We start from the raw sequence: 27,547 nt of genomic DNA on the forward strand, positions 1-27,547 counted from the left end.
TTGGTGCAAATTTAACTTTATTAAACCTTACAATGAATGTTGTGGCATATCATTTTCCACTGTGTGACAATTTATTGGCTGGCACCTGAATACAGTACTTCTTTTGAAAAATACATAATGGGAACTGACAAAAGGGAGAGAAACTAGTTATTTAGTGATATGTAAGGGCAAAAAAAGAAAAGATGATGACCAACTAATTATAGTTTCCTTAGTATCTAACTCTAAAATGGTTCAAGTTCCAAGCAATAATGTTGCTGTTACAGTGCACAAGAATATGGTTATTACCTCATCCAGCTCCCACAATTCTGAGAAAATTAATTATAAGGATTAATATACCTGTAAAAGTCAACCTAAGGTTTCTGTTGGGCAATATGATATTACAGAGCTACCTTTTCAAATATAACCTAACAATTTTCCCAAGTCACAGTAGATGGGCGTCTCTAAAATATTATACATTAAGGTAGTTACTTTACCAGTGAGCAGTTACTTAACTTCAAAATCATACTGGGCACCAAATTATCTTTTGCTGACTTGGGCTGATATGCCTGTCAGATGTATGGATAAGAAAATTACTTTTTTAAATCTATACTCCACTTGTCGTTATAAGGTAGACTGGTATCTTATCTCAGTAAAATGATCATTTCTTTTATAGAAATGATCAATAGTGGAACATCTAAAATTTAGCAGGCCATAAAAGGGCATTTTTATAGAAATGTACTCAAAACTTATACATTAACTCCAGCCAACATCACCTTGCTAGTGTCTAGTTTAGTTTGACTCAAATGAGTACATATAGCTCATTATTAAATTACTCATCTGTGGTTAAAAAAATAACAGGTTTTTGTTTTGTTTTGTTTTGTTTTATTTTTAAATTCAGTCTCACAATTTTGAGAATACTTTCTGACACAGGCCTAAGTGGTGTCTGAGGTCATGTTTGTTAACCAACCTCCTCAAAAATAAAATCATGGACAATTTTTAGATATTAAACTAACTGATTTTTCAAGCGCTCCTAATGGCATTTGGGGAGACGGCAAACAGGAGAATTGTATCCTAAGGAAAAGAAGGCATTTCAGTTATCAAGACTGAAGGACAGTTCTAAGTTATCTATATTTAGTGGTGGAAAAACACTACGTAAAGAAATCCTTATTTTATACTACAGTTGCACAATTCAAGTTTACCTGTCAAACACTGTGAGATGTGCCTTACTATAAAAGCATGTGAGCCTTCCCACTCCTCCCAAGAAAAGAGGGGAAAATATTAAACCCCTTAAAATTGCTCTTTTACCCCAAAATTGAGATCAACTAATATAGATTTACTCTACTTGCAAAGCTTTCCTTTTTTTAAAAAAGAAAAGCAGCTCATGCATATATAACTCTTATATCACAAAGTTAGTCAATGATTCCAAAATACTGATGTCTGATATTTCTAGAATATTTGTCTAAAGCACAATTTCTCTTATTATATGGCAGTTCAAATATGTCATAAAATTTGCCCATGGTAAATAAAGTATTAAAATCTCTTCATCAAAAGGTTGGAGAACAACCATTTTATATCCAGACCTTTTTCAATGGTGAAATTAAATTTACAACCTAGTAAAAAATAAGGATATCTTTTTAAAAATTACACCTCAATTATTTAACCAGAAAGTAAGTCTAACGCTGTTTTAGTTACTACGCTTCAATACAAGTTTTTTACTGAATAATGATGAAATAAACCTAATGTGACTGTTCGCAATGATGACTCCTTAAATACCATTACATCAACCCTCAGAATAAAATGTGAACACAAAAATCCAAGTGATCCAGCTCATTAAACTCACAGGTAAACTGAATTTTTCTCAAACCAATATGGAGTTTTTATTCAGAACAATTTCATTAAGACATTTGCAGGGCAAATATGCCATCATAAATTTTATTCTGAGTAACAGTAAAGTGCTGAATGATAATTACCTGAATCTTTTTTAGTACTTTTCACTTATCTTTTCTTCAGTTAAAAGAGCCCTTTCTGTGGCATTAGCAAAACTATTAAAAAAAAAAAAAATCAAAGAAAAAAAAAGAAAGAAAGAAAAGCTAATTTTCAGTAAGAGAACAGGAAGCACTGCAACCTCTTGTGTTTAACTATGGTGACAAATAATTGAGACCAAAGTAATTCATGCAAGTTATCTTTAAAGGTATACTTAAGCTTGAAGAAAGAAAGAACACCGTTACTGACCTCTGATACTATGGCAGCAAACTGCATACTAAAATACCTTAATTATCCTAGATGCCTAGATCTGGCTTGGCAAGCATCATGCCACTGACATGCTTTAGCTCTTTTTGTAACTAAAAGTGATTTGCAGTTCAATTATGGAATATTTCAATGTGACTCATTAAGCTGTGTGATAAACTTTAGGTTAAATTTAAGCGAATTCTCTACACCTAATGACATCATCAGCACAAGCAGGACAATGCTGGCACAGCATGGAAGGTGGGTCATTTTATAAAGATTCTTCCTTTTACTGCATGATATATTAAGATGACAGACCTAAATTTCAACTGGGTTAATGAGTTAGAATAGATTTGTTTCCCAAATTTAGCACACAATAATTTCAGTGGATGAGAGAAGTGAAGGAAAGAAACAAACAAAAAAGCTTGAGCTCAAGTAGCTAACCAGTCGTTCTAAAAATTGTCATGCTACAAGAGTACTTTCATCAAATGAACCTTGTAACAAACTTAACAGTGTTTTGAGTTGAAGTTGACCAACTGCTGCATAGAAAATATGCTAACATACAACAGTCAAGTTTAAGCCTGTGCATAGAGAAGATAAAGCACTTATGGTAACTGCAAATGGTAACAAGTCCATAAAGTTTGTACACCCTAGGTCCATAAGGGAAAAAAAAAAAATAAGTAGAAATGGTTCCGAAAAACAGTAGAAACAGGGGAGAAGCTTGGAAAAGAGAAGGAAGCAGGAAAAAAAGACCTTCAACTGTATAAAATTCACAAACCAGAAAAGTATACACACCACTGAAAAATGGTTAACTCTCCCAAACACCAAACGGCAAACGAAACTAGAATGGATAAGCCTTTGGCAGACAATTTTAGAAATCTGAATATGACATTACATTTCTCAATAATTCACAAACAATATATTATATGGTATATTTATATTAAATACTGGGAAACCAATCCTGTAAATCTGATGCTTATAATGCTTTAGCCAATGAGAGCACGATGATATCAAGCTAAATGAATGCTGGTGTTATCACAACAGTGCTCATTTATGAAACAACTGTTAACAACTCGTGCTTTAACAGTGCTAAAGTACAGTCCAATTATCATCTATGAAGTGAAACAAAGGTCTCTAGCTTTTCTGGGATATGCCCTTTATAATATATCCTATGATTCACTATGACACGAGCAGCAAGACACTGCAGTGTGGTATGATTTATGGGCTGGATCAGATTTTTAGCGATTTCCTTCTCGTCCAACAAGTCACTAGCAGTTTGTTTGTGCAAGTTTGTGGCATCAAAATGTGCACCTGATTTAATGAGAAGGTTCATGAGATCGGGGTGGTTGTTGAGAGCAGCAACGTGCAGGGGGCTGTTGTCGTCGGAGTCCCTGACGTTCACGTCAGCGCCACACTCGATCAGAACCGCAGTGACTGGCAGAGATGGAAACTTGCAAACCGGGTACCGCCCGACACACGTGGTGTTCTTGTCCACAGCCAGGTGAAGGGGGCTGAAGTTATTCTTTCCCCTTGGATGCAGCTTAAGAAACCTGTATATAGTCTGCTTTTTGAAATGGTCTTGTTCTAGAGTACAAGGAACTTTTTCTAACAAGCAAATTAAGTGCAAAATGATGGAAAGAGCCTTATTTAACTGTAATGGGTCAGCTGGACACTGAGTTTGTTTGATAGCTCGCTCTATTTCAAGGACACTTTTGCACAGTATGCCCATAAGATCATCAAATGTAACAGTGGTGCCCAGCAGGCCTTTAGCCCTATCCTGTAACATAAAAGAGAACAGTTCTGCAAAAGATAATAAGCTGCTGGCGGTCATTGGGCTTAAAGGGTCCAAATTGTTCTGCTGCATATCCAAAGCATACTTCCATAGGTTGATGCATCGTTTGAAATTTCCAGAGTCTGCATAGACAGCACCTCTATATCTAATATAATAAGAGGTATCAGGATGAGAAGGACCAAGAATGCGTTCTCTAATTAATAGAGCCTGCATTCTCATCTCATCAGGATCAGCAATAAGGCCTTCCAGCTCTTCTGAACTGTTTACCTCCTTGGCATAATCATAAGCCATTATCAGTGTCTGAGGCACTGGTTTGCTAATTATATTAGTCCTATCACTGTATCTCATGTTCATTGCCTTTTTCCAGTATTTCAAAGCCCCAAGTAGATCTCTTTTTTTGTCTACAAACGTAGCTCCCAAAAGCTCTAAAGCATTGATCCGCTCAGTCTTGCTGGTCTGTGCATGGTGAGTCAGAAAATCCACAATATTTGTGTGACCGGTCACACTTGCTGAGAGAAGGGGAGTCATTCCATAACCATCCTTTTCCATCTTGGCACAATACATAAGAAGCATCTTCATGATGTCCAAACTTCCAGATTCTGCGCAATCATGCAATGCAGTATTACCTTAAGGAGAGGAAAAAGGAGAACATATTTTGAGGGACCAGGATACAATGTAACACATGTACATACTTTAGAACCTAAAGAAAAGCAGGTAGCTTCAAGCCACCCTTAATGAGACATACTTTAATTTGATCACAAATAAGAAAAAACCCTCCCCAGCACCTAAAACTAGGGTTAAAGAATTACTTGTTAAATTTGTTGAATAAATGAAATAGCCAAACTAGGCAGGAAAAGATATCCAAAGTCACCAGATGAAATTCCAAAGTAATCCATGGCCTCTTGGTATTTTTAATAATGTCTTCAAGTGCATATTCTATAACTAAAAACTGATGAAATGAAATTAACCAGCTATTCACAGTTTTGCTGACAGTCACTTAACTTTCTGGGTCAGCGTCTACATTTAGAAAGGAGAAATCTGGTCTACAATATCTAAGATTCTCCAATTTGATTCTAATAGTAGTCAGAAATTATTTTTTCCAATATTTCTGATTGCCACGTAAATTTCCAACTGTTTTAGTCCAAAATCTTGGTAACAAATTACTTTCTTCAAAAAGCTCCCATAACAAAAACAAGTCTACTGAAATCTGAAAAATATGTGGGTGGTTCCATATGAAATTTAAAAGGAGACATATGAAGTCTGTTTTCATAATTGATTATTTCCCATTGTAATTTAACTTTTTAAACAATCTTTTTAGATGTACTAAATGTTCTAACACTGTCCTGTTCTTCCCACACATGGATTAAAACTGACAACAACTGACAACTGGTACATTAGTAAAAACCTGTGGAACATATTAAGACATTATAACCACCCAAGTATTTTAGCTACCATAGTTTAGTGATAAACATTTACTAATTACCAAAACAAAAATTACCATGCAGACTTTTGATCTTCACATACAGTGTTGACAGAAAATTTGAACAGTGAGTCATTTTAGGCATGTGTGCAGCAGAGTTCACGTAGCTGGCTGAGACAGACCTGCTCACAGGACAGCCCTTAGCCAGCATCCGGGAACTTGGCAGGTAATCAGTTCCAAGATACAGAATTTTTCCTAAATGATAAGGGTAGCTCACTGTTTGTACAAACAATGCAGTTTATACTGAACACCTGATTTCCTTCTGGGATTTTAGAATTTTAGATATGTGCTTGGGAAAGGGTGCTTACGTGACCAGCACCCAATAAAAATCTTGGGCCCTGAGTCTCTAATGGGTTTCCCTGGGCAGAAACACTGCACACGTGCATTATGTTGCTAGGGGAAGACAGTGCTCTGTGTGACCTCATGAGAAGGACAGCATACGAAAGCCTGCACATAGATTCCTCTAGATCCCCCGTGCCCTTCCCGGTAGGACCCAGCTGCGCGTCATTATCACATCACTGTAATAAATCGTAGCTATGAGTACAATTACATGCTGAGTCACCTCCAAACATGGGGGTGACCTTGGGACCCCTGACGCAGCATGTGTACTAGAAAGTAGTTTAAACCCGAATACTTCACATAACAAATCTATAACTAAAATTCCAAAAATGTAAATATTATAATATATTAGGACTTTAATCTTTCCACAAGTTTATCCTGTTTAGTCTTCTCTGGCATCTAAAGGGACTAAATAATTATCTGGATATTGATTCTGACCAATGGAATGGTGTCTGATAGAATGTTTTAGCAATGTGTATGGTATCCAAGCTCTACGAGAGCCCAGAACTTCAGAATACTGATGTTCATTTGCTCAAAATAATTTCAATTAAACATGACTACTACTAAGTATATTTAAAAATCTTTTTTGAATTAAGAATCCCTAATCTCATTTTTCTCTGAAAAATAGACAATATAAGAGAAATATAAAGAGAAGGCTTAGATGGCATTCTTATCTAGTCACAGTAACAAAATCAAGGATAAAAATGGAGCAAAAGCCAGTTTTTTTTAATTAACTGAATTACTGTATTGGAAAAACATAGAATATATATTTTGAATACACCATATTTTAAAAACAATGGTGGTTTAAAAAAAGAATAAGGAAGACTTTCACATCTAGTAATGGCAGACGTAATACGATCACCCTCCCACACTAAGAACTAGAAAAGCTGAAAAATGTACATTTAAAAATCTGTTTGGCATTCTGTAAGCGCTAGCAAGGGGATTAACATCCACGAGAAGAAAGAAAACTAGAGAAATATAGTCCAGATTTTGGGGAAGCTTCCCCCAATGGCCTCTACCAATTCTGGAAGAGGCAGATGAAAATCTCAGCAGAGCTTCTGACAAAGGGAAGGGAACCACTAAGAAGGGAACTTTGCAATCTCCCTAAACTTTAAGTTATAGCTCTGAAGGTCTACATTTAAAATTATCTCAATATGAAGGAATCCAGGATTGCTTGTACACATATCAAAAGCCAGAAGCAAATATAAATACTACTTAGAGGAAGATACTGTCATACCAGGCAGGGCTCAAATTATTTTTTATATTCTTCATATGTAATGTTTGGTATCCAATCAAAAATAGTGGACAGAAAACAAGGAATCACAACACAAAAACTAACAGAAATAAGAGCTGACAGAAAATCCCAACAGAAGATCCAAATAATTCAGTTATCAGACACAGACCTTAAATTAATTACTATACTTAGCATATTCAGACAGATTAAGAAACAATTTCGAGAATTAGACAGAAAACTGGAAATTACAAAAAAGAACCAAATTGACATTCTAGAACTGAAAAACTCAGTGGGTAGCTTTAAAAGCAGACTACACATAGCTAAATAGAGAACTAGTGAACTAGAAAATTAGATGAAAATACACAGAAAGAAGCATGGAGGTGAAAGGATGGAAAAGCAGGAGACTGAAAGAGACAGAAGGAATGTTGCCAGAAGTCTTCATAACTTAAAACTAGAATTCTAGAGGAAGAAAATTGACCTAAAGCAATACTTACAAAGATAAAGTCTGAGAATTTTCTGAAGTTGATCAAAGATTAAACTATAAATTTAATGTTTTACAAAATACCAAGGATAAATTATTTTTTTAAAAATCACTTTGACACACACTACAGCAAAACTGCTGAAAACTAAAGACAAAGAGAAGAATCTTTCAGAGAATAGGTGGAAATGACCTGCAAAAGAGTAACAGACTCTTTTAGAAAAGTTTTCTAAAGGAAAAACAAAAGCCAGGAAACAACAGAATATCTTAAAAGCAATAAAGGAAAACAACTACCAACTTAGAATTGTATACCCATATCAAGAATAGATGTGAAAGAAAGGACCATTTCAGGTGAGAAAGAAAAACAAGAAAAAACTAAAATGTTTATTACCAGCAGAGCAGACCTAAATTAAATACTATAGGGTGTTCTTTAGGCAAAAAGATGAGCTACATGGAAGCCTGGAAATGTGGGCATAAATATCAACAAAAAGGGTAATTTTGTGGGAGTTCTAAATAAATATTGACTTTAAAAATAATGTCTTGTAGGGCTTGAAACACTATAAAAGTAAAATGCTTGACAGCAATAGCATAAAAGTAGGGTAATTGGAGTTAAAGTATTCTAAGATTTCTACATTGCCTGGAAAGAGATAAAATTAGAAATTTATGTTAGAATTTGATAAGTCAAAGTTGTACTATCTAGGGTAACCACCAACATAGAGTATGTATATAATCACTACGTATTTTCTAATACAGAGAAAAAATGAAATAATGAAAAATAACCCAAAAACAAAAAAGGAGAGGCAAAGAATACAAAACAGGACAAATAAAAACCAAAGAGTAAATAGAAGATTAAAATCCAAATATATCAGTGATCACATTAAATGCAAGCAAACTAAATGTTCCCATTAAAAGACAGAAACTGTCAGACAAAATACAAACACAGAAAATTCAACTACATGGTACTTACAAGAGACACACGTTAAATATAAGGAAAAAGGATGAAGTGAAAAGATGGGAATAAAACATATGCCTTATGTAAAAACTAACCATAAGAAAGGTGTCTGACATTAAAATATCAGACTAAGTAGACTTTAAAGTAAAATGCATTAGAGATAAGGCAAAATATTTTATAATGATATAAAATTCAAAACAACATAAAGATACAATTCTAAATTTGTTTTCATGTAAAAATATAGATTTGAATTACATAAAGCAAAAATCAACAGAACTACAAGGAAAATCAGACAAATCCACAATCACAGTACATTTAAACACACCTTTCTCAGTATGGAAGACCCAAATCAATAAGGATATAGAAGATTTGAACACAATTAACAAACTTGATTTAACTGACATATATAAATGAACACTTGACTCAATACGTAAAATACCATTTTTTTCCAAAGATACATGGAGTGTATACAAATATTGACCATATTCTGGGCCCTAAAGTGAGTCTCACACAAATGTCAAAGGGTTGAAATCACTAAGTATGTTTTAAGTTCACAATGCTAGATATCAAAAACAACGAAAGAAATAACCAGAAAAATCTCCATATATTTCAAATTTTAAAATATACTTCTAAATAACCCATGGACCAAAGAAGAAATACCAATGGAAAACAGAAAATATTTTTAACTGCATAATAATGAAAACACTAAATAACAAATCTCATGGGGTATGGCTACAACTGTACTTAAATGTACATTAGAAAAGAAGAAAGGTTTTTAAAAACATAGCTAAATTTCCATCTCAAGAAGTTACAGGAGAAAAACTATAAACTAAAATCAGAGAATATAGAAGCAAATAACATAAAGCAGAAATTAATGACAAAGAAAAAGATATCAGTATGCTGCTAGCACAGCATTTATTTTTCTAAGTTTTACTAGCTTTATAATCTTATATTAATAACTATGCAAAGTAGAGAAGATAAACTTGTAAAAATAGAAGACAGAGATATTAGTAGTAAAACATAAAACCATGTTTCCCAATCACCGTTTCAGAGTACTGCTCATTTCTGAGTACTGGTCACATTTTAAATGCTAGTCATACTAGACTCCCATAAATGTTATACCCAATATAAGCCAAACCTTATAATACAACTTCCACCAATCATACTACTTTCCAACTCCACAGCTTTCAGGCTTCCTAAGGAAATAGCTGAAAATCTTTAAGATGGCTTTCAAATTTCCACAGCACTGATTCTCAAAGCACCATCTATATGCGGGTGGGTGGGCAATGAGGAAGAAATCTATAGTTGTAGAAGGCATGGTATGTGAAATAAAGCTTAGTCTTGGTTAGTGGGAATACTCATCAGAAGATACACTATGGGAAATGAATTTTAAAGACCGAATTATTTCCCTACCCTACCTCTCCAGCTTCATTTCTTATCATCTCCAATGTGAATGCTGCACTGTGAATCTAGTCCAGGAGTTGGCAAACTTTCCCATAAAAGGCGAGGTAGTGTTTTAGGCTTTGCAGACCATAAGGTCTCTGTTGTAACCACTCAACTCTGCCATATAGCAAAAAAGTATCCATAGACAATACAGTAGTCCCCCCTTATCCACAGGGTGGACTGTTCTAAGACCCTGAGTGGATGCCTGAAACCAAAGACAGGACCAAATCCTACATATGCGTACACTGTTCTTTCCTAACATATGTACATACCGACCAGAGTATAAATCAGTCCTGTGCTTTGGGGGCCATTATTAAGTAAAATAAGGGTCACTCAAACACAAGCACTGTGATACTGCAACAGCCAATCTGATTACCAAGAGGCCTGATAAGTGATTATCGGAGGGGTAGTGTATACTGCATGGATATGCTGGACAAAGGAATGACTCGCGTCCCAGGCAGGACAGCGAGAGATTTCATCTCACTACTTAGAACGGTGTGCAATTTCAAACTTATGAATTGTTTATTCTATAATTTTCCATTTAATATATTCAGACTGTGGTTGGCCTTGGGTTAACTGAAACCATGAAGAGTGAAACTGCGGATAAGGGGGGACTACTATATGTCAAATTAATGGACATGGCTGTTTTCCAATAAAACGTTACTTATGAACACTGAAATGTGACTTTCCTCTAATTTTCACATCATGAAATATTATTCATCATTTGATTTTTCAGCCATTAAAAAATATAAAAACCATTTCTTAGCTCTCAGGCAGTCCAAAAACAGAGGGTAGACAGGATTTGACACCTGGGACATAGTTTGCCAACACCTAATCTAATCCAAACGACATTACAATACGTGCCACACTAAGATAGACACCCTGCTTGTTTCACATCACTCCATCCTAAGTATCTCTCCTGGCACCAGAAAGGTGTGCTCACTTCCATCTCCAAGCCTCTGCTCTTAATTTTCCTGTAATATACTCTTCTTTACCTTTGTAACTTCTTGTCTTTCAATTTCATCAGAATTTAAGCTGTTCATAGAGGCCTCCTTCATTATGTCTTATTAATTTGTCATTTTGAGAATGATGGTGAATAAAGGTATCACTCATCCTGGTAGGTACTCATATTACATCTACTATTACAGTATTATGTAATACCTTACAATAGTATAATGTTACTGCTTCAGAAATAGGTTTTCTTCCCTAAACTGTCTATTCCTAAAGTACTCGTGCATCCTGTATTTCCTTTATATCCCAGATAGCAGTTAGCACACTGTTAAAACTGAGGTAGATTCTTACATTTTTAATACTTGGTATCACAAAAAAATGGTTCAAACTTAGCTTGAGGACAAGTGACTTTAAAAAGTAAAACCTTAGAAGGAAGAATCTTAATTGAGGGGATCTTGGTAATACTCTAAGAAGTATATAATCAACAACTTTCATGCCCTGGAAGCCCTATAAAAAGTTTCCGAATTATAGCATTACTTAAAAATTTAGAAAACAGAGGATTGAAAAAAAAAAAAGCCTAATTTGAAAGTAACTATAATTTGTGTAATGTCTCCACGTCTCTTTTACATAGTATGTTTTGATAAAGTTGTAATCAGTACATATACAACTGTTGCCTGCTTCTCACCTCCATCTTGTCCTTTTGTCATGTTACCACATGGTCATTCTTAGGTCTTTATGGTGAAAGCTCAAGTAAGGAAGCACGTCATAATTTACATAATTTCCTGTTAATAGACATCGCATGGCTTCAGAATTTTCACTATTAGAACTGGTGACTAAAAAACTATCAGGACAGATAACAGATTAGTGATTGCCAGGGCATAGGTGGTAGGAGAGGGGCTGACTACAAAGGGACATGAAGGAACTGTCTGTTCTATCTTTATTGTAGTGGTAGTTTAATTACAGTATGACTGTCAAAATGTACAGAACTGCATACTAAAAAGGATGGACATTATTGTACATACATCATACTTCAATAAACAAATGACAAAAATATTAATGCATACCTTAATAGAATCACAAATGTGATAGCTTAACACACATCTTTAATTCACTTCAAAAGGAATTATAAAATCTCTTAAAAGTTCCACTTTTAGAGTATTCTTCCTACCACTGGAATTAATCTTTGAATTTTAATTTATATTACCTTTATACCTAGTTATGCAGAATATTTTTCCATGTCTGTTCACAAACTTTATTTTCTTTTATGACATGTCTATTTATGTTTCAGTTTCTGGATTAGTCTTTCTAGATATATAAGTACTTTTTAAAATAACCACCTGCCTGTTATATTTACTGTATACAGGTATATCTTGGAGATATTGTGGGTTCAGTTCTAGACCCTGCAAATAAAATGAGTATGGCAATAAAACAAGTCACATGAATTTTTTGACCTCCAGTACATATTAAAGTTATGTTTATACTACACTACACTATTAAATGTACAATAACATTATGCCTATAAAAACAATGTACATACCTTAATTAAAAAATACTTTCTTGCTAAAAAATGCTAATCACCATCTGGGCCTTTGAGGAGTCATAATCTTTTTGCTGGCGAAGGTCTTGCCTCAGTGTTGATGGCTGCTGACTGATTAGGGTGGTAACTGCTGAAGGCTGGGATGGCTGTGGTAACTTCTTAAAATAAGACAACAGGCACTGACTTCTCTCTAGCTATGAAAGTCCTAGATGGCATCTTCTTCCAGTACAAGGCTGTTTCATCTACATTGAAAATCTAATGTTTAATGTTGCGACCTTCTTTAATTATCTGAGCTAGATCTTCTGGATAACTTGCTGCAGCTTAGAAGCTGCACTTGCTGCCTCATCTTGCAGTTTGAGGTTATGGAGATGGCTTCTTTCTTTAAACGTCATGTAGCAACCTCTGCTAGCTTCAAGCTTTTCTTCTGCAGCTTCCTCACCTCTCTCAGCCGTCATAGAACTGAAGAGTGTTAAGGCCTTGGTCTGCATTAGGCTTTGGCTTAAAGGAATGTTATAGCTGGTTTGATTTTCTATCCAGACCACTACAACTTTCTCCGTATCAGCAATAAAGCTGTTTCATTTTCTTATCATTTGTGTGTTTACTGAGGTAGAACTTTTAATTTCCTTCAAGAACTTTTTATTTGCACTCACAGCTTGGCTAACCGGTACAAAGAGGCCTAGCTTTCAGCTTATCTTGGCTTTCAACATGCATTCCTCACTAAGCTTAATCATTTCTAGCTTTTGATTTAATATGTGACTCTTCCTTTCACTTGAACACCTAGAAGCCATTATAGGGTATTAATTGGCCTAATTTCGATACTATTGTGTCAGGGAATAGGGAAGTATAAGTAGAGGAAGAGAGATGGGGGGCAAATCAGTGGAGTGGTCGGATCACACAGAACATTTATCTATTAAGTTCCTGGGCGTATGGTCACTGTTCATGGTACCCGGAACAATTGTAACAGTAACAACAAAGATCACTGGTCACAAATCACCAGAACAAATATAATAATGAAAAAGTTTAAAATATTGAGAGAACTACCAAAATGTGACACAGAAACACAAAGTGATCAAATGCTATTGGAAAAATAGCACCAACAGACTTGCTCAATACAGGGTTGCCACAAACAATTTGTAAAAATCTGCAGTATCTGCAAACAGCAATAAAGCAAAGCACAATAAAACAAGATATGCCTGTAAATTCTGTTTCATTTAAGAGTGTTAGATATGCTGTATTAAATGCAAGTACATGTGAAAAAATATAACAACCTGAATTTAAAAATCAAGTTACGAGGTCTGATCAAACAATACAGTAAATGTTCAAATAACAAAAATTTATTACAGTAAAAAACACATTGCCATTAATACCCCTCCAAACACTCCCCTTACTCCGAACACACTTATCCCACCATTCTTGCCACTTTCTGAAGCAGTTCTGGAAGTCCTCTTTTGCAAATGACTTTAGTTGCACTGTCATGGCTGCCTCGATGTCCTGAATCGATTCAAAATGCTTACCTTTCATGGTCATTTTGACTTTGGGGAAGAGCCAGAAGTCGCATGGTGCAAGATCCAGTGAATAAGGTGGGTGAGGACACACCGTAATGTTTTTATTTGACAGAAATTGCTGTACCAGAAGCGACGTGTGACACGGAGCATTGTCAAGATGGAGGATGATTTATGGCACAATTCAAAACACACCTTCTCTCAACCATAGTTCCACCCAACTGACTGCACCGAACAAGTGGAAACTTGTCACACACACGGTTACTACGGGTTTGATGCACTACTTCCCATACTGAAAATCCCTCTTTCCATTGGATGGAACTCAGCAGCAGCATTCACCATAGTTTTACGATGACAACGCAAAGGCTCCATGTCACACAGTGCTTCTGGTACAGCAATTTCTGTCAAATAAAACCATTACGGCATGTCCTCATCCACTTGATACACCAGATCTGGCACCATGCGACTTCTGGCTCTTCCCCAAAGTCAAAATGACCATGAAAGGTAAATGTTTTTAATTGATTCAGGACATCGAGGTAGCCATGACAGCATGACTAAAGACACTCAGGAAGAGGACTTCCAGAACTGCCTCAGAAAGTGGCAAGAACGATGGGATAAGTGTGTTCAAGCGAGGGGGATTAATGGCAATGTGTCTTTTACTGTAACAAATTTTTTTATGTAAACATTCAGCATATATTTTGATCACACCTCATACTATATTCTGTGACTAGTCTATGCTAAGTTATATGCTGAAGACAAAATTATATTCAATTTTTGCTAGGTAATTTCATTGACTTAAACTTTTGATGCATAATAATACATACCAAGCACTTTTGAAAATTCAACTCATGCATTTTTCCTGGTTTACATGCCCCTTAAAAATGTTTCCATAATATAATGACTGTACTTCCAAAAATTTTGTATCTCTACTTCATGTCTCATTTTTGTATCCTCAAGACAATGAAATCTGAACACGCAGTTCAAAAATAAATATTACCAGGCATCTTATTATTAAAATTAAGACTACTGAACAATAGAATTAAATGAATTTACCTTTAGCTAAAGAAAAAAGGTAAGTATTGTATTGTATAATCCTCAATGCCTGATTAATAACAAGTTCATTTGGAGAAATAAAATTTCTGAAATTGAATTTATAATGGAAAATTTTTATGATTTCTCAAAAGACATGTCTGTTAAATGGGCATTTCTTAAAAATCAAGATAATGGTACACTATTAATTCAGTTAAAGTACTGCTGCAGAAAGTTAAAATAGTATGATCCAAATACATTATTTTTAGCTATATAACTTAACAGAAATAGTGCTAAGAAAATTTGGAAGAACAAAAAGTAACCATATTAATTGGGATGCTTCTGTGATGGCTAGTAAGCAAAGGAAATTATGGGACGTGTTCATGAATTAAGGCATGGTAGTATTCCTTATGAAAGCCTAGCTGAAGTGCCAATCTTAGTTGCTGTAATTTTAAAGAGACCTGTAATCTTTTGATAGCAGGCAGCTGCTTTGGAAAAGTTTGGCAGTTCCTCAAAAGGTTAAACAAAGAGTTACCACGTCACCCAGCAATTCCACCCCTATGTATACACCTGAAAGAAATGAAAACATACATCCACAAAATAACTTCTATACAAATATTCAGAGCAGCATTACTCCTAATAGCCAAAAAGTAGAAACAATGCAAATGCCCATCAACTTATGAATGAATAAATGTGGTGTATCTATACAATGGATTATTCAGCAATAAAGTACTGACATGCTACAAAATGAATGATTCTTGACAACATTATGCTAAGTGAAAGAAGCGAATCAGAAAAGACCACATTATTATGATTTGATTTATATGAAATGTCCAGGACAGGCAAATTTATAGACAAGAAAGATTAGTGGTTGCCTAAAACTAGTCCATTTGGGGATGAGGGAGGAAGGGGAATGAGAGTGACTATTAATGGATATGAAGTTTTTTTCAGGAGTAGAGGTGGGGATGAAAACGTGATTGTAGTGATGGTTGCACAATTCTGTGAACATACTAAAAACCACTGATTTGTACATTTTTAATTAGTGAATGGTATGTGAATTATGTTTCAAAGCTGTTTTAAAATCAAAGTACTCATGTTTTTGATAAAAGTGTAAGTTTTGACTGATAGAAGCAGCAATTAAAGGGTCTTTTATTGTTAACAGATTTGTCTGAAAATGCACAAAAACAATTCTCATCTCCTCTTTAGCCTACTCTGCCTGGCATCCATTCTTTTTCAACTTTATGGCTGCGACTAAGCTGAGTCCATAAGAGATCCACTTGTAAAGATGGGGAAAGGGAGTGCAGTTTAACTGCATAACAATGCTGATTCCAAGTATTTAATTCCCAGAATAACTAAGTGGCTTGTGTTAAGGGAGAAGGTTGAGACAGGGTGGAGAGAAACCCTTTAGGACATCAAAGGAGCACTAAAAGGTTCCTCTGCTCAAAATGTTTCCCTTCCCCCATGTATATTCTAACACTAGAGATACTCAAGGACAGGAGTTCGGAAAAAAGTATCAAAATAGAATCAAAGACAAACTGTGCCAAGATTACCATGTGCGCTCCCTTCATTAATTCTTTGCATAAGGCACTGAGCTAGGAGCATACGGAAATTTAACAATATAGATCCTTGAGCTCATGACAAAGTTAAATGTCAAAAAATATCTGCACCTACAAGATACATTCTTATGACTTGAGGGATAAAAATTGCCTTGAAATGGGTCTTGACATTAAGTAGAATTTTCAAGACTAAGAGCACCCAAGAGCTAAGGAATCAGACTTAAAAGAACTAATAGCAGTGTGATTTGATGAAAATTACACAATGTAAGTTGATGAAAACAACATTACAAGTCAGACTTCATTAAAATTCCTTTTCTGGCCACTCTAGTTCAGACTCTATCCAACTGCAGCTCTTCCCAAAGGGAGAGAAAAAAGAGAAAGAGATGTTTTAGTTAGATATGCATCCATGTGACTTCTTCACTAGGGCCTCTCCACACTATGTCCACCTCTATCTTCCATCACATACATTCCTGTCTCAATAGCATAAATTTCTAGAATGCCAAGGGCTTCCTGAATTTTGTTTTAAACTAACACATTTAATTAATCAATCTAGGAAAGTAGGTATACTTGGACCAAAGGGAACTGATACAGGTGAACTCAGTGAGAGAACCACATGTACCCCCAGATCATTAAGTAAAACTTAATCTCTGCCTATAACTCTTCAAATAACAGTGGTGGTAAAGATCTATTCATTTTTACCAACTTCAATTCAATTCTGTGAGGATTCATATTTCAAAATCCAATCTCCAGGGAAACAGGAACACAGCATTTCCCTACTGAACTCAATTTACACATCATCTATAGCTGAGCTTCTCCAACTAGGATACCAAGTCTCCCCGAGAATACAGGGAAGTGTGTCAGAGAATACAAGGGGGTAAAGAATGAACATGGAACAACTTGCAGGAGCAATTTGATGACCTGGGGTCAAAATGTTAATGACTTCAACTAGTAAGTTATTTAAACATTATTACATGAAAATAAATAGAGATATGTTATGGAGTAGAACAAAAATTTACTCTTTTACTCTTCTAAATAGGTGTGTTGAGTTAACCAACAGCTGAGAAGGATTCTCAAAGTCAAGAAGGAAAATAGAAATTCATCTTCCGATACTCAGTTCTGAAGTACACTGAAATATCTATATGACAATAGTCATTATAGTTGTCCATTATCTTAATACCAACAGTTCTTAATTTATACGGTAGATTTTCTTATTTGAAATTCCTTTGTATTTACAGTAATATATGTAATTTTTCTAAACATTTTCTCAACTGAAATACATTTATACCCTAAAATGCCTATACTATGAGAAAGAAATAATGTAATGCCTGGGGTTTGCTTTAAACTACTGCAGAAAACAAAGGAAAGAAACTTTGTTTTTTAAAACTTTAGCAAATGTGCTTAATAATTGAAGCAAGGTAGTAAGTACATAGTGGTTCAACATATTCTCTCTTGCTATGTATAAGTTACAAATTTTCCATAATAAAAAGGCAAATAAACTGCCTGAACTAGCTTTCTTTCAAACTCTTACAAAGCTAGCTATACTTATCATAAGCCTACATGGATTTCTCCCTTTTCTGACCCCCTACAGAGTTCCATACCTGTACCACTTACTTTTCACAATTATTGTCAAGTCTGCATGTACGTATTTCCATACTGAAAGGACTACAGAAATAGTCCTTGCAATCAAGGAGTTTATAATCTTTCCTCCCTTAAATCCAAGAAATTCATTCAACAATCCCATTTACCAAATACCCACTGTGGGCCAGATACTCTTATCTAATGCATAGATACAAACACCAGGTGTCTAGCTAGCCTCAAAGAGCTCACAATGTGGTAGAATTAGAATGTAGGTCAATGGGTTTCTCTTAAAACAAACAAACAAACAACAAAAAGCCATTTATTTCTCTTTCACTCGTTCACCGATGCATAAAGAATAAAATCAAACTCTTTTACCTAGACATCAATGTCCTTTATAATCTAGCCCTGGGTGCCCTTTGGTCCAAATATACCTACCTTCCAATTCCTGGACCCTCCAAGCATATTTCTCAATGTGCCTTTCTTTATGTATTTCCTAAGCCTTAAAAACTGTTATCAAATCCTATCTGCAGATCTTAACTCCAACAATCCTTTCAAGGCCCAGTTCCTTTTCCATGAAGCCTTTCTTCTAAAATCCTACAGCATAGATTTATACCATTCCTTTAGCAATTAACAAATATGATGTCCTGTAATCTTCTCATAGTCTCCACAATATCCAACACAATGCCTAGCCTACAGAAAATGCGCAGTAATTATCTTATTACCAACTTACTTAACGATTGACCATGCATGAGGATAGTGTGTCCTCTAGGACCAGCCTTCCCAATCCCAACCCCGAGAGCTATTCCACTGGTCTGTAGTACTCAATCACTTTCAGCTGGTTAGTTCCCAGTTGAATTTGGGTAAAAAAGCAGAATTGGAGTTCTGGTAAACATGGCGGAGTAGGTAAAAGCTACGCTCGCCTCCTCTCAAGACCACATCAAAATTATAACTAAATTATAGAACAACTAACCTGGAGAACCATCTGAAGACTAACTGAACAGAAGTCTTATAAATCAGGATATAAAGAAGCCATGTCAAGTCTGGTTGATTGCCTCCTTTTTACTTATTTTTACAATATTAAAAAAAGCATCTGTTTTTTATGAATTTTACCAAAAAAAAAGTGGAAGTGAAGGGCTTAAGTAACTTTACCATAAATCTGCAAAGTCCTATTCAGAGTTTAAATAACAATAAAAGAGAACCAAAGAAAACCAAAGATGGCTATGACCATAAAGAGCTGAGATCAATGACAGCTCTAAGACTGGCTTGTCTAATCACTTCTGATTTGGGGTCTATAGTTTTAAATAGCAACCAACTCTCCTGTCTCAAAAATCAACTGTATTAAACTGGAGAAGTATTTCTAAATATCTCAAAGGTTTTCTCCCCTTTTTGAATGTCATGGTAAAAGAAGGAATCCACTATCCCCTCAGGTAATGAGCTGGCTGGGGGATAAAATATTTCCAAATATCAAATAGAAGAAAGCACTTTTGTTATCATTACTATACTGTGGCTTAACTATCTGCTTATGAACCTGTCTCTCTGATCAAACCATGAGTTCAAGGGCAGGGAATCAAGGACAGGATATCTTGTCTTACTCATCTTTGTATATCCTAAGTCTAACAGACTGAGGGACTCAGTAAATGCTCTCTCAACTAATGAATGAATTCCACCTTAGATTAAAACATGTGCGAAAGGCTAACAGCTTGTTACAAAGTAATAGAAAAAGGTTAAATAATATATTCAAATGCCAACTGTTTGTTAAAAAGTAATGGAATGTAGACCTCACATACATTTTATATTTAAGCAGACCAAGCATAATCCATTGGCATTTTCTTTCTTCAAAACCATTTCCAAAAGCTGACATATAAAATTCCTGAAGAAATTAGTCCATTTTATTCCTAGTCTTCATCAGTCTTTTCCACTTTCTGGATGGGGGTAAAATGTGGGGAAAAATCCTTTTTGATGCTCTGTCTGAAGCTTCTCCAGTGTTCCTGCCTCAGTTTCAATTGGTTCCTGCTTTATTACCCCTTAAACCATTAAAAAAAACATCTGAAGAGTCAATGAGAGTGATTATCAAAGCCAGTATGAAAGTAGGGGAGGATGCAATGTACTTTAATCTGCCCCAACAATCATTAAGAATCACTGTCAAAATTTAAAGGCACCATGAAAAGGTAAAAATACTGCACACAAAGTGATATATACTAAATATCTACATATATAATATACAATAATTGTATGTAATACAAAAAAGGGGAAGTGAATATATAATAGATATATAATATATATCACTTTGTGTGTAGTACATATATATATACATATATGCATATATGTACACAAATATATACATATATAGAGGGTTCCCAAAAAACCTATATACATTTTAAGGAAAAGACTATTAAAATTATGCTGATGGTAACCACTTTGAGCACCTCTTGTAATTGCAAAAGTCAAACGTTTAACTGTATGCATCTTTTGTTACCTGTATATACTGAGTATTACAATTTTAGTATAGTTTTTTCCTTTTAAAATGTGTATACATTTTTTCGTACCCTATGTATATATAAAATACAAATATGTGTATGTGTATGTATGTATGTCTATAAAATTGAGGCTATCTGAAAACAATTTTTGGTATAAAATTGTTTTCACATGTCATGTATATTTTTTCAAAGACATGAATTTTAGATAGTGAAACTGGGGGAAAAAAATGACTCTAGAATTAGCAGATCATTGACCAAAAGAGGAAGCATATACACATTCTCATACAAGGTATACCATACAATAAAAAAGGAATATTCTCCTTAAATAGCAAAGGTTATCAAGTTAAATACTGTTCATAGTTTATTAGGGAAAAACGCTCACAAAATAATGAGCTGTTTATAGTATAGTTCTCTCATATATTGTATCTCCCGGAGTATATAAAACAGCTTTGAAAAACAAAAGGGAAATAGTACCAGTACTCATCTGTCCAATGACATAAGAATTCAAAACATACCCCAATTTTACTTAAACATATGAGTTTACCAACAATCTGTACATCTTTTAGGCTGATAAATAAAAAGCCCAAAACAAAGAAACAAAAAATGCAATAAGCTTAAACAAGCAACCATACCTTTTAACCTTTTCTCTTCTAGTTATGATTTCAAAGTATTCCCAATATTAACATGGTTATATTAACATGCTTAAGCAGTAATTTGTTCTCTTAAAATAAGCATTATTTAAAAGAATGACGATTGTTTTTTAAAAAGTCATGGTGTCCTTTGACTAAACAACCTATCTCAAAGATAATCTGGAACAACTGAAAACATTTATAAGAATGTTTACAGAAACATATTTTGTCATACTGAAAAGCCAGAAGCAATACAAAACTCCATTAGTAGAAAAGTATGCAACTATTGAAATTGACGAGCCATAATTAATAACATTAAATATAACACTTATTAAGCTAAAAATAAGATATAGAAGGGCATATTTAAAAAATTGCATACATATACCTATGTGCAAAATTTAGAAATATTTTTGAAAGGATTATCTCTAAGTGTTTGGATTTCATGAAATTTTTATATTCCTCTGGAAAGAAATTTTTCCATCACAATGATCCTGTTTCATTTTTATAACAAAATTTTTTAAAAAGGATCTTACTAACATTAGTAAATATATCCAGCAACTATATAGTGCCCCATAATTGTGTGGTTTAGCGTCTCTAAAAGGCAATCAGACACTATCACAACAATAAACGCACATTTACTTTGACTCAGCAATTCCTCTTATAGGTATTTATAAGTTATTCTCACACAAGTGTGCACAGATACACTTTTGTTCAAGAATATTGACAGCAGCATATTCAAGAATATTCACAGCATCACTGTTTACATTGGATGTGATCGAACTGTCCATTAATAGGGACTAGATAAATAATATGCATTCATACAAAATACTGTGTAGCCATGAAACAGAATAAGGTAGCTATGTATGTTGGAGTTGAATGACAGCCAAGATAAATTAAGGTTTAAAACAAAAAACAGTAAGTATCAGCTAACAGTGGAAGGGGAAGAGAGACTGATGCAGACAGTATACTTGTATTTTCACAGACTATCTCTAGGACACAAAAAAACTGCTGTAAATAGTGGTTGCCAGTGGGTTGGTGGTCTAGAAACCAGGGGCGATAAGACTTATTTTTCATTGTAAACCAATCTGTATTGTTTGAATTTTTTTTACCATGTATGTTACTTTTAAATTTTAAGGTTTTTCAGACAGTGAATTATTTTGCTGCTGTATAAATATGTTTAACAAAAATAGGTTTTCAAGTATCAAATTTTATACTATCAAAACAGTTTTTAAGAGTTTTAAAAAATTCTGATCTATCATTTGCTGCTTTATTACAACCGTTGAAAATTATACACAATTGTAAACCTGAGCTCTTCTTCTGGACAAAGGTTGTTTACACTGTTGCTAGCCAACAAATGCACAACTGTTTAACCTAGTCCTTATTTTGCTCTCAGTATTGTTAGCAGTTAAAAAAAATCTGTTTTCTTTCTTGCTATATTTAATACATGTTCTATATAAAAAGATTTTCTACTGGCCACACAATAATTAGGGAGTAAAGGAACAGATTTTCCTCCTTTTCCATTGATACTAATCCTTCCAGGTCAATTTGGCCTAGCCTTCCTTGACAGAATAACAAATATAATACCTACCTAAGACAAATTTAAAAAATGACTCACTAAATACAGTAGTTTCTACTCCAATAGTGTTCTTAAAAAAAAAAAATTAAAGCTAAGAAAAATATACTACATTAACGTATATTCTCAAGAAGATTAAATACAAGTCCAAGGGCTCAGATGAACTGCCACTAACATGCTCTGTAACTCTGGGGAACCCATTTCCCAGCAATTGGAAGTCACTCCAAATAAGAGACAGAAAATTCTGCTTAACATAGTGATGGAAGTCTTTTTATCACACTTGTTCAATGTATTATCAATTATCAGAGAAACAATCAACAATGTTATACTGGAAGGTATCCCTACTCAAAACAGGTTTTGGCGTGCTCAACACCACTAATTACAATTATGTATCAAACTTCCTGAAAATAAGTGGTAATTAAAAAATAAAAATGAAGCAGAACTCACCTTTAACACTTTTTCTATTAACATCTGCCCCCTTTTCAAGTAAATACTGAGCAATCTCTTTGTGTCCTTTGTAACATGAAATCATCAAGCAGGTATGCCCGTGTCGGTTTGACACTTCCAAATCAGCTTTATGTTCTACAAGGTACTTCACGATTTCCAAATGGCCATCAAAACAGGCAGCTCGAAGAGGAGTTGAATTGGTTAAAGTCGTATTGTTGACAGATGCTCCGTGATTTAACAAAGACTGAACCACCTTCAGATGTCCTGCTGCAGAAGCGGCCCACAAAGGGGGTGCCCCCTCAATGGTTTCGCCATCAAAATTGACGGAGCCCCCAACTTCTATGGAGGCACTGCACTGCTCTAGGAGGAATTCCACCATGTCAAGGTGCCCATACCTGGCCGCCATCAAGAGTGGCGTGGCCCCGTTTGTTTTTTCAGAGATCAAGGAGGAAATCTCCTCTTTGGATTTGCTTGCCAACAACTTGGTGAGAAGCCGGAGTTTGCCATCTCGAGCTGCGTTAAATACTGCTGTCTTTAGATCCATTTATGTCCAGTTGAGAGCCTGTGCTTTATTTATCCTTAAAAGCAAAGCTCCAGCTTAACTCTATCGACACAGACCAGAGTTACAGGAGAGTACGTTCTGTCCTATTGCCTTCCAACATCTGACAACCAGAGCACCAAACTAGAGAAAGGAAAAAAAAGTAGCAATTTTGAAATGAATTTTCCATAGGTAAAGGCAAAAACACTATTTAGGTTTTTCGTAATTGCTATTCCTGTGGGAAGGAGGAAAAAGCCATACTTTAGGTACTACTCCACCCCCACCCCCAAAAAAGGTGAATAAGGAGACACAAAAAGGTACCCACACTCCCAAATGTTTTGGTAGGAGGCGGTCTCTTCTCTTCTACGGTAAATTTAAACACTACAGGCAACCGGTTTTCTCGCCTCCTAACCAGCCAAGCTTTGTTCTAGTTTTGCTTTGCACACGCCCAGGGAGACTACAAGCGAAACAGGCACGAGACGCGGATTCAGAAATGTTTCTTTCTCACATCTGCGGAGGAGAGGGGACAAGGGCGCGAGGATGGAAGGCCTCGTTGTGGCCAGGATGGGTTTCGAGGAGGAACAAAAAGGTCGGACACAACAAACCACGGCCAGCTAACGCCAAAACCCTCACCCCAAAGCTTCTCTCTCCTTTAAAACTACTCGAGGCTCTCAGGAAATCCGGATGCCTTCTAGCTAACTTTACCCGCCCCATTTTTATACCCCCGCCTCCAGGGGACCCGCAGGGTTCCCAAACCACAGCCCCCCGACCCCGCCACCCCACTTAACCTTCACCTCTACCTTTTCCAGATAGGGGCAGCGCCTCCCCAAGGTTCTCCAACGAACACGACCCCCTCGGGCCGGGCCGACGAGCCTGTGGCCTCCAGCCTGCTGCCACCTTCAGCGGCCGGGGGCGCCCTCCTTCCCCTTCCCGCCCAGGCCTCCCCGCGGGCGCCTCAGGCCGCGGCCCCGGCTCGGGCAGGCCTCCGCCGCTACTACCTGCCCGTGGGCTAGTCCTTCCAGCCGCCGCTGGCCGCTCGGGCTCGGGCCGCCCCTTCAAACTGAAACCGTTGTCCTCGCCGCCGCCCGGGCCGCCCTGCTCCGCCTGCGGTCGCACAGCTCCTCCATGCCCCGCGCCCCACAGGAATGAGTCCGGCCGCGCCGCTCGCTCCGCCCCGCCACGCCAGAGGGCCTCCCGCCCTCCCAAGTCTGCGCGGGATGCAGCTGCTGCAGCGGCTGCCGCGGCGGAGGGTGTAATGGGCTGCGGGCCGGGGGCCGGACAAGCCTGAGCGCCGCTTCACATCACTGACGCGGCAACCGCGCCATTGGACCGGGGGAGGGCGGCGGCCACCGCGAGCAACCGCCTAGGGGCTGGGCGGGCCGGCCTGACGGGGCGGGCTGGCGCGGGAGGGGGCGGGCCCGCGAACCCAGCAGAGGACGCGCCTGCGTGCGGCGCGCGGGGGGGGGGGGGTGACGCGGAGAGCCACGACGGGGCGGGGCCACGCAGTGCCGCGGCGCTCCGAGGTCCATGGAGCGGCTGCGGGATTTTCGGAGGCTTGGTGGCTCTCCTGCTTTCCCGACGTGTGTATCGGGAGGCTTGTTGTGGGAACCGTAGGGTCCCACTGCCGGAACCCCAGAGGAGTGGCAATCACTGTTACTGCCTCACACACATAAACATTCTTGGACTAGCCTGTTTTCTCCTTTGGTGGGCCCTGGAGTATACCAAGCTCATAGTGAGATCTCAAAAAAACAAGAAAAGCAAACAAAATCGGGAGAAAGATTAGGAGGCTTAGCATGACTTACCAGCAAGGTTGAGTTCTTGAACTCTGAACAATATAAGCAGGAAATGAAAGAAAACTAAAAAGTGAATATGAATGAAAAGATTACTACTTCATACATCAGGAAATAAACTTCTGGAATTTGTCACGTTGAAACATGAGATGTATTAAACTAGATTGAAGAAGAGCTTAAATATATTTGGGGAATAACACGCATAATGAATCATGATGAAAAACTAGTTTTTGAAAAAAGATCTTCAATCTCTTGAATACTTTTATTTTGGTGAACAGTTCCTTGGTACCATTGGAAGAAAGAGAATATTAAACAGATTATCTGAACCCCCAGCATCACAAATGTATCATCATTTTAAAGTCTTGCAACATTAAAGGCACTTTACAAAAAAATCACAGCTTCATTTTTTCACATTTACTTACAGTGTTGTCCAGAAGTTTATGTAGTTTTGCATAATTGAAATCCTAATTTTCATACAACTATATATTTTGCTTTTTTTCCTTTACCAGACTCTAAAGAGTTTCTCATGTATTTAGTTGTAATAATCATTTTTAAGTGGGGCATATTTCCCTTAGGTAGTCAACATATGGGCTCAACATCAGTACCCCAAAATTGAAGGTTATTACCATTTATAAAAAAATATAGAATATAAAGGATGAGAGCAGCCATCTATAAAAATCAAACGACCTTAGTGTACAGGTCACAGTTCTACCTGTACTCTGAAGGTATAGACACCAGTGTACAGTATCCCAACGGAGGCCTAACCTGATCTGACCTGTCTCTCTTATATTCAATAAGATGATGTAAAAATGTACATCCGTGGTCTTCAAACTGAGATGTGCATCCCCTAAGGGATTCTGGAGGGGAAGTGCACACTTAGACCATTTTAAGGCCACCAGTTTCTGAATCTTCAACTTGTATCTATATATGTAGTATTTCCTAAAACTAGTATGAGGGTGAAGGAATGCTGTCAAGGTGTCTTCCTGTTTCATTTCCCAACTCTTTCACAATAGCCATGCATTCCCCAAGTGGTAAAAAGAAAATGCATAACTCTCACTTATTGTGAATCTTAAAAAGGTGCATTGCTCCAGGCAACCTTTGTCAGTACTTTATCAATTTAAAATACTAGGCTGTATTGAGAAAGTGTATACTTCTAATGACTGGGTGACAAATTATTTTGCAAGTCAGATGATTTACAAGTAATTGCTTTCAACAAAGTATGGCCTTAAAATCACTAAGTGAGTTTATAAATTGGAAGAAGTTCAAAAAATTGAGTGACATTGATATGACAAAACTCCTTAGAGCCCCATCAACTTATTAATGTAAAGACATTTTCTTATAATTTATGGAAATGAAAAATTGAGAAAACATACTAAATTCTGTCTCATTCTTGTAAGAAGTAGTATTTAACAACAAATGCGTGCACTAATTGTTTAAAAATAACATGTTTAATAATTATAAAAACATAATATATTTTATATTGTTTTGAATACTTGATTATTAATAATAAATATAATGACATCTCATTGAAGAAGAAAATGATTCAGCACTTAGTCTTTCAGGTATTGGAAATTTAAATTTTTAAATTTAAATGAATACAGTGTATATTTTCATTGCAGAGAAATATAATAGGATGATCAATAAAGCACATTCAAACATAAAAATACTTTAAATTAGGATATACTCCTGAGGGGCGGCATGTGGAATGGAGTTATAAGTGTGAAGAGAAAAATAAGAGATATAAAATACACTGTAGGTAAGGAAGAGTTTGTGTATATTTTGTTTTTATTAATTTCAGGTGTACAAAACAACGTAATGATTAGACATTTACAGCCCTCACAAAGTGATAAACCCAACAAGTCTACTTTTAAATTGTAGTTGACATTCAATATTGTTTTATGTTAGTTTGAAGTGTACAATGCAGTGGCCAGGTATCCATACAACTTATGAAGTGATCCCCTGGTAAGTCTAGTACCCACCCGACACCATACACAGTTTTACAACATTTTGACTATAT

General features: G+C 36.2%; 1 protein-coding gene across 3 annotated transcripts; it reads right to left on the minus strand.

Annotated features, from left to right (window-relative positions):
• Window positions 1–25,013, minus strand: FEM1C (fem-1 homolog C). 3 transcript variants are annotated; one of them, XM_033110428.1, is made up of 4 exons: window positions 24,739–25,013; window positions 24,066–24,197; window positions 23,203–23,884; window positions 1–4,623 (listed from the first exon to the last, which is right to left on the minus strand). In XM_033110428.1, the coding sequence occupies exons 3-4, from the start codon at window positions 23,744–23,746 to the stop codon at window positions 3,314–3,316; spliced, it is 1,854 nt and encodes a 617-aa protein (XP_032966319.1). In that variant the 5' UTR covers window positions 23,747–23,884; window positions 24,066–24,197; window positions 24,739–25,013; the 3' UTR covers window positions 1–3,313. The 3 variants fall into 3 exon arrangements, with proteins under 3 accessions (XP_032966319.1, XP_032966318.1, XP_032966320.1); XM_033110427.1 differs by lacking the exon at window positions 24,066–24,197; XM_033110429.1 differs by lacking the exons at window positions 24,066–24,197; window positions 24,739–25,013 and adding an exon at window positions 24,541–24,693.
• Between the last annotated feature and the right edge of the window lie 2,534 nt (window positions 25,014–27,547).

Source organism: Rhinolophus ferrumequinum, chromosome 7 (assembly GCF_004115265.2).
Source record: "Rhinolophus ferrumequinum isolate MPI-CBG mRhiFer1 chromosome 7, mRhiFer1_v1.p, whole genome shotgun sequence".
NCBI classification, from domain to species: domain Eukaryota; kingdom Metazoa; phylum Chordata; class Mammalia; order Chiroptera; family Rhinolophidae; genus Rhinolophus; species Rhinolophus ferrumequinum.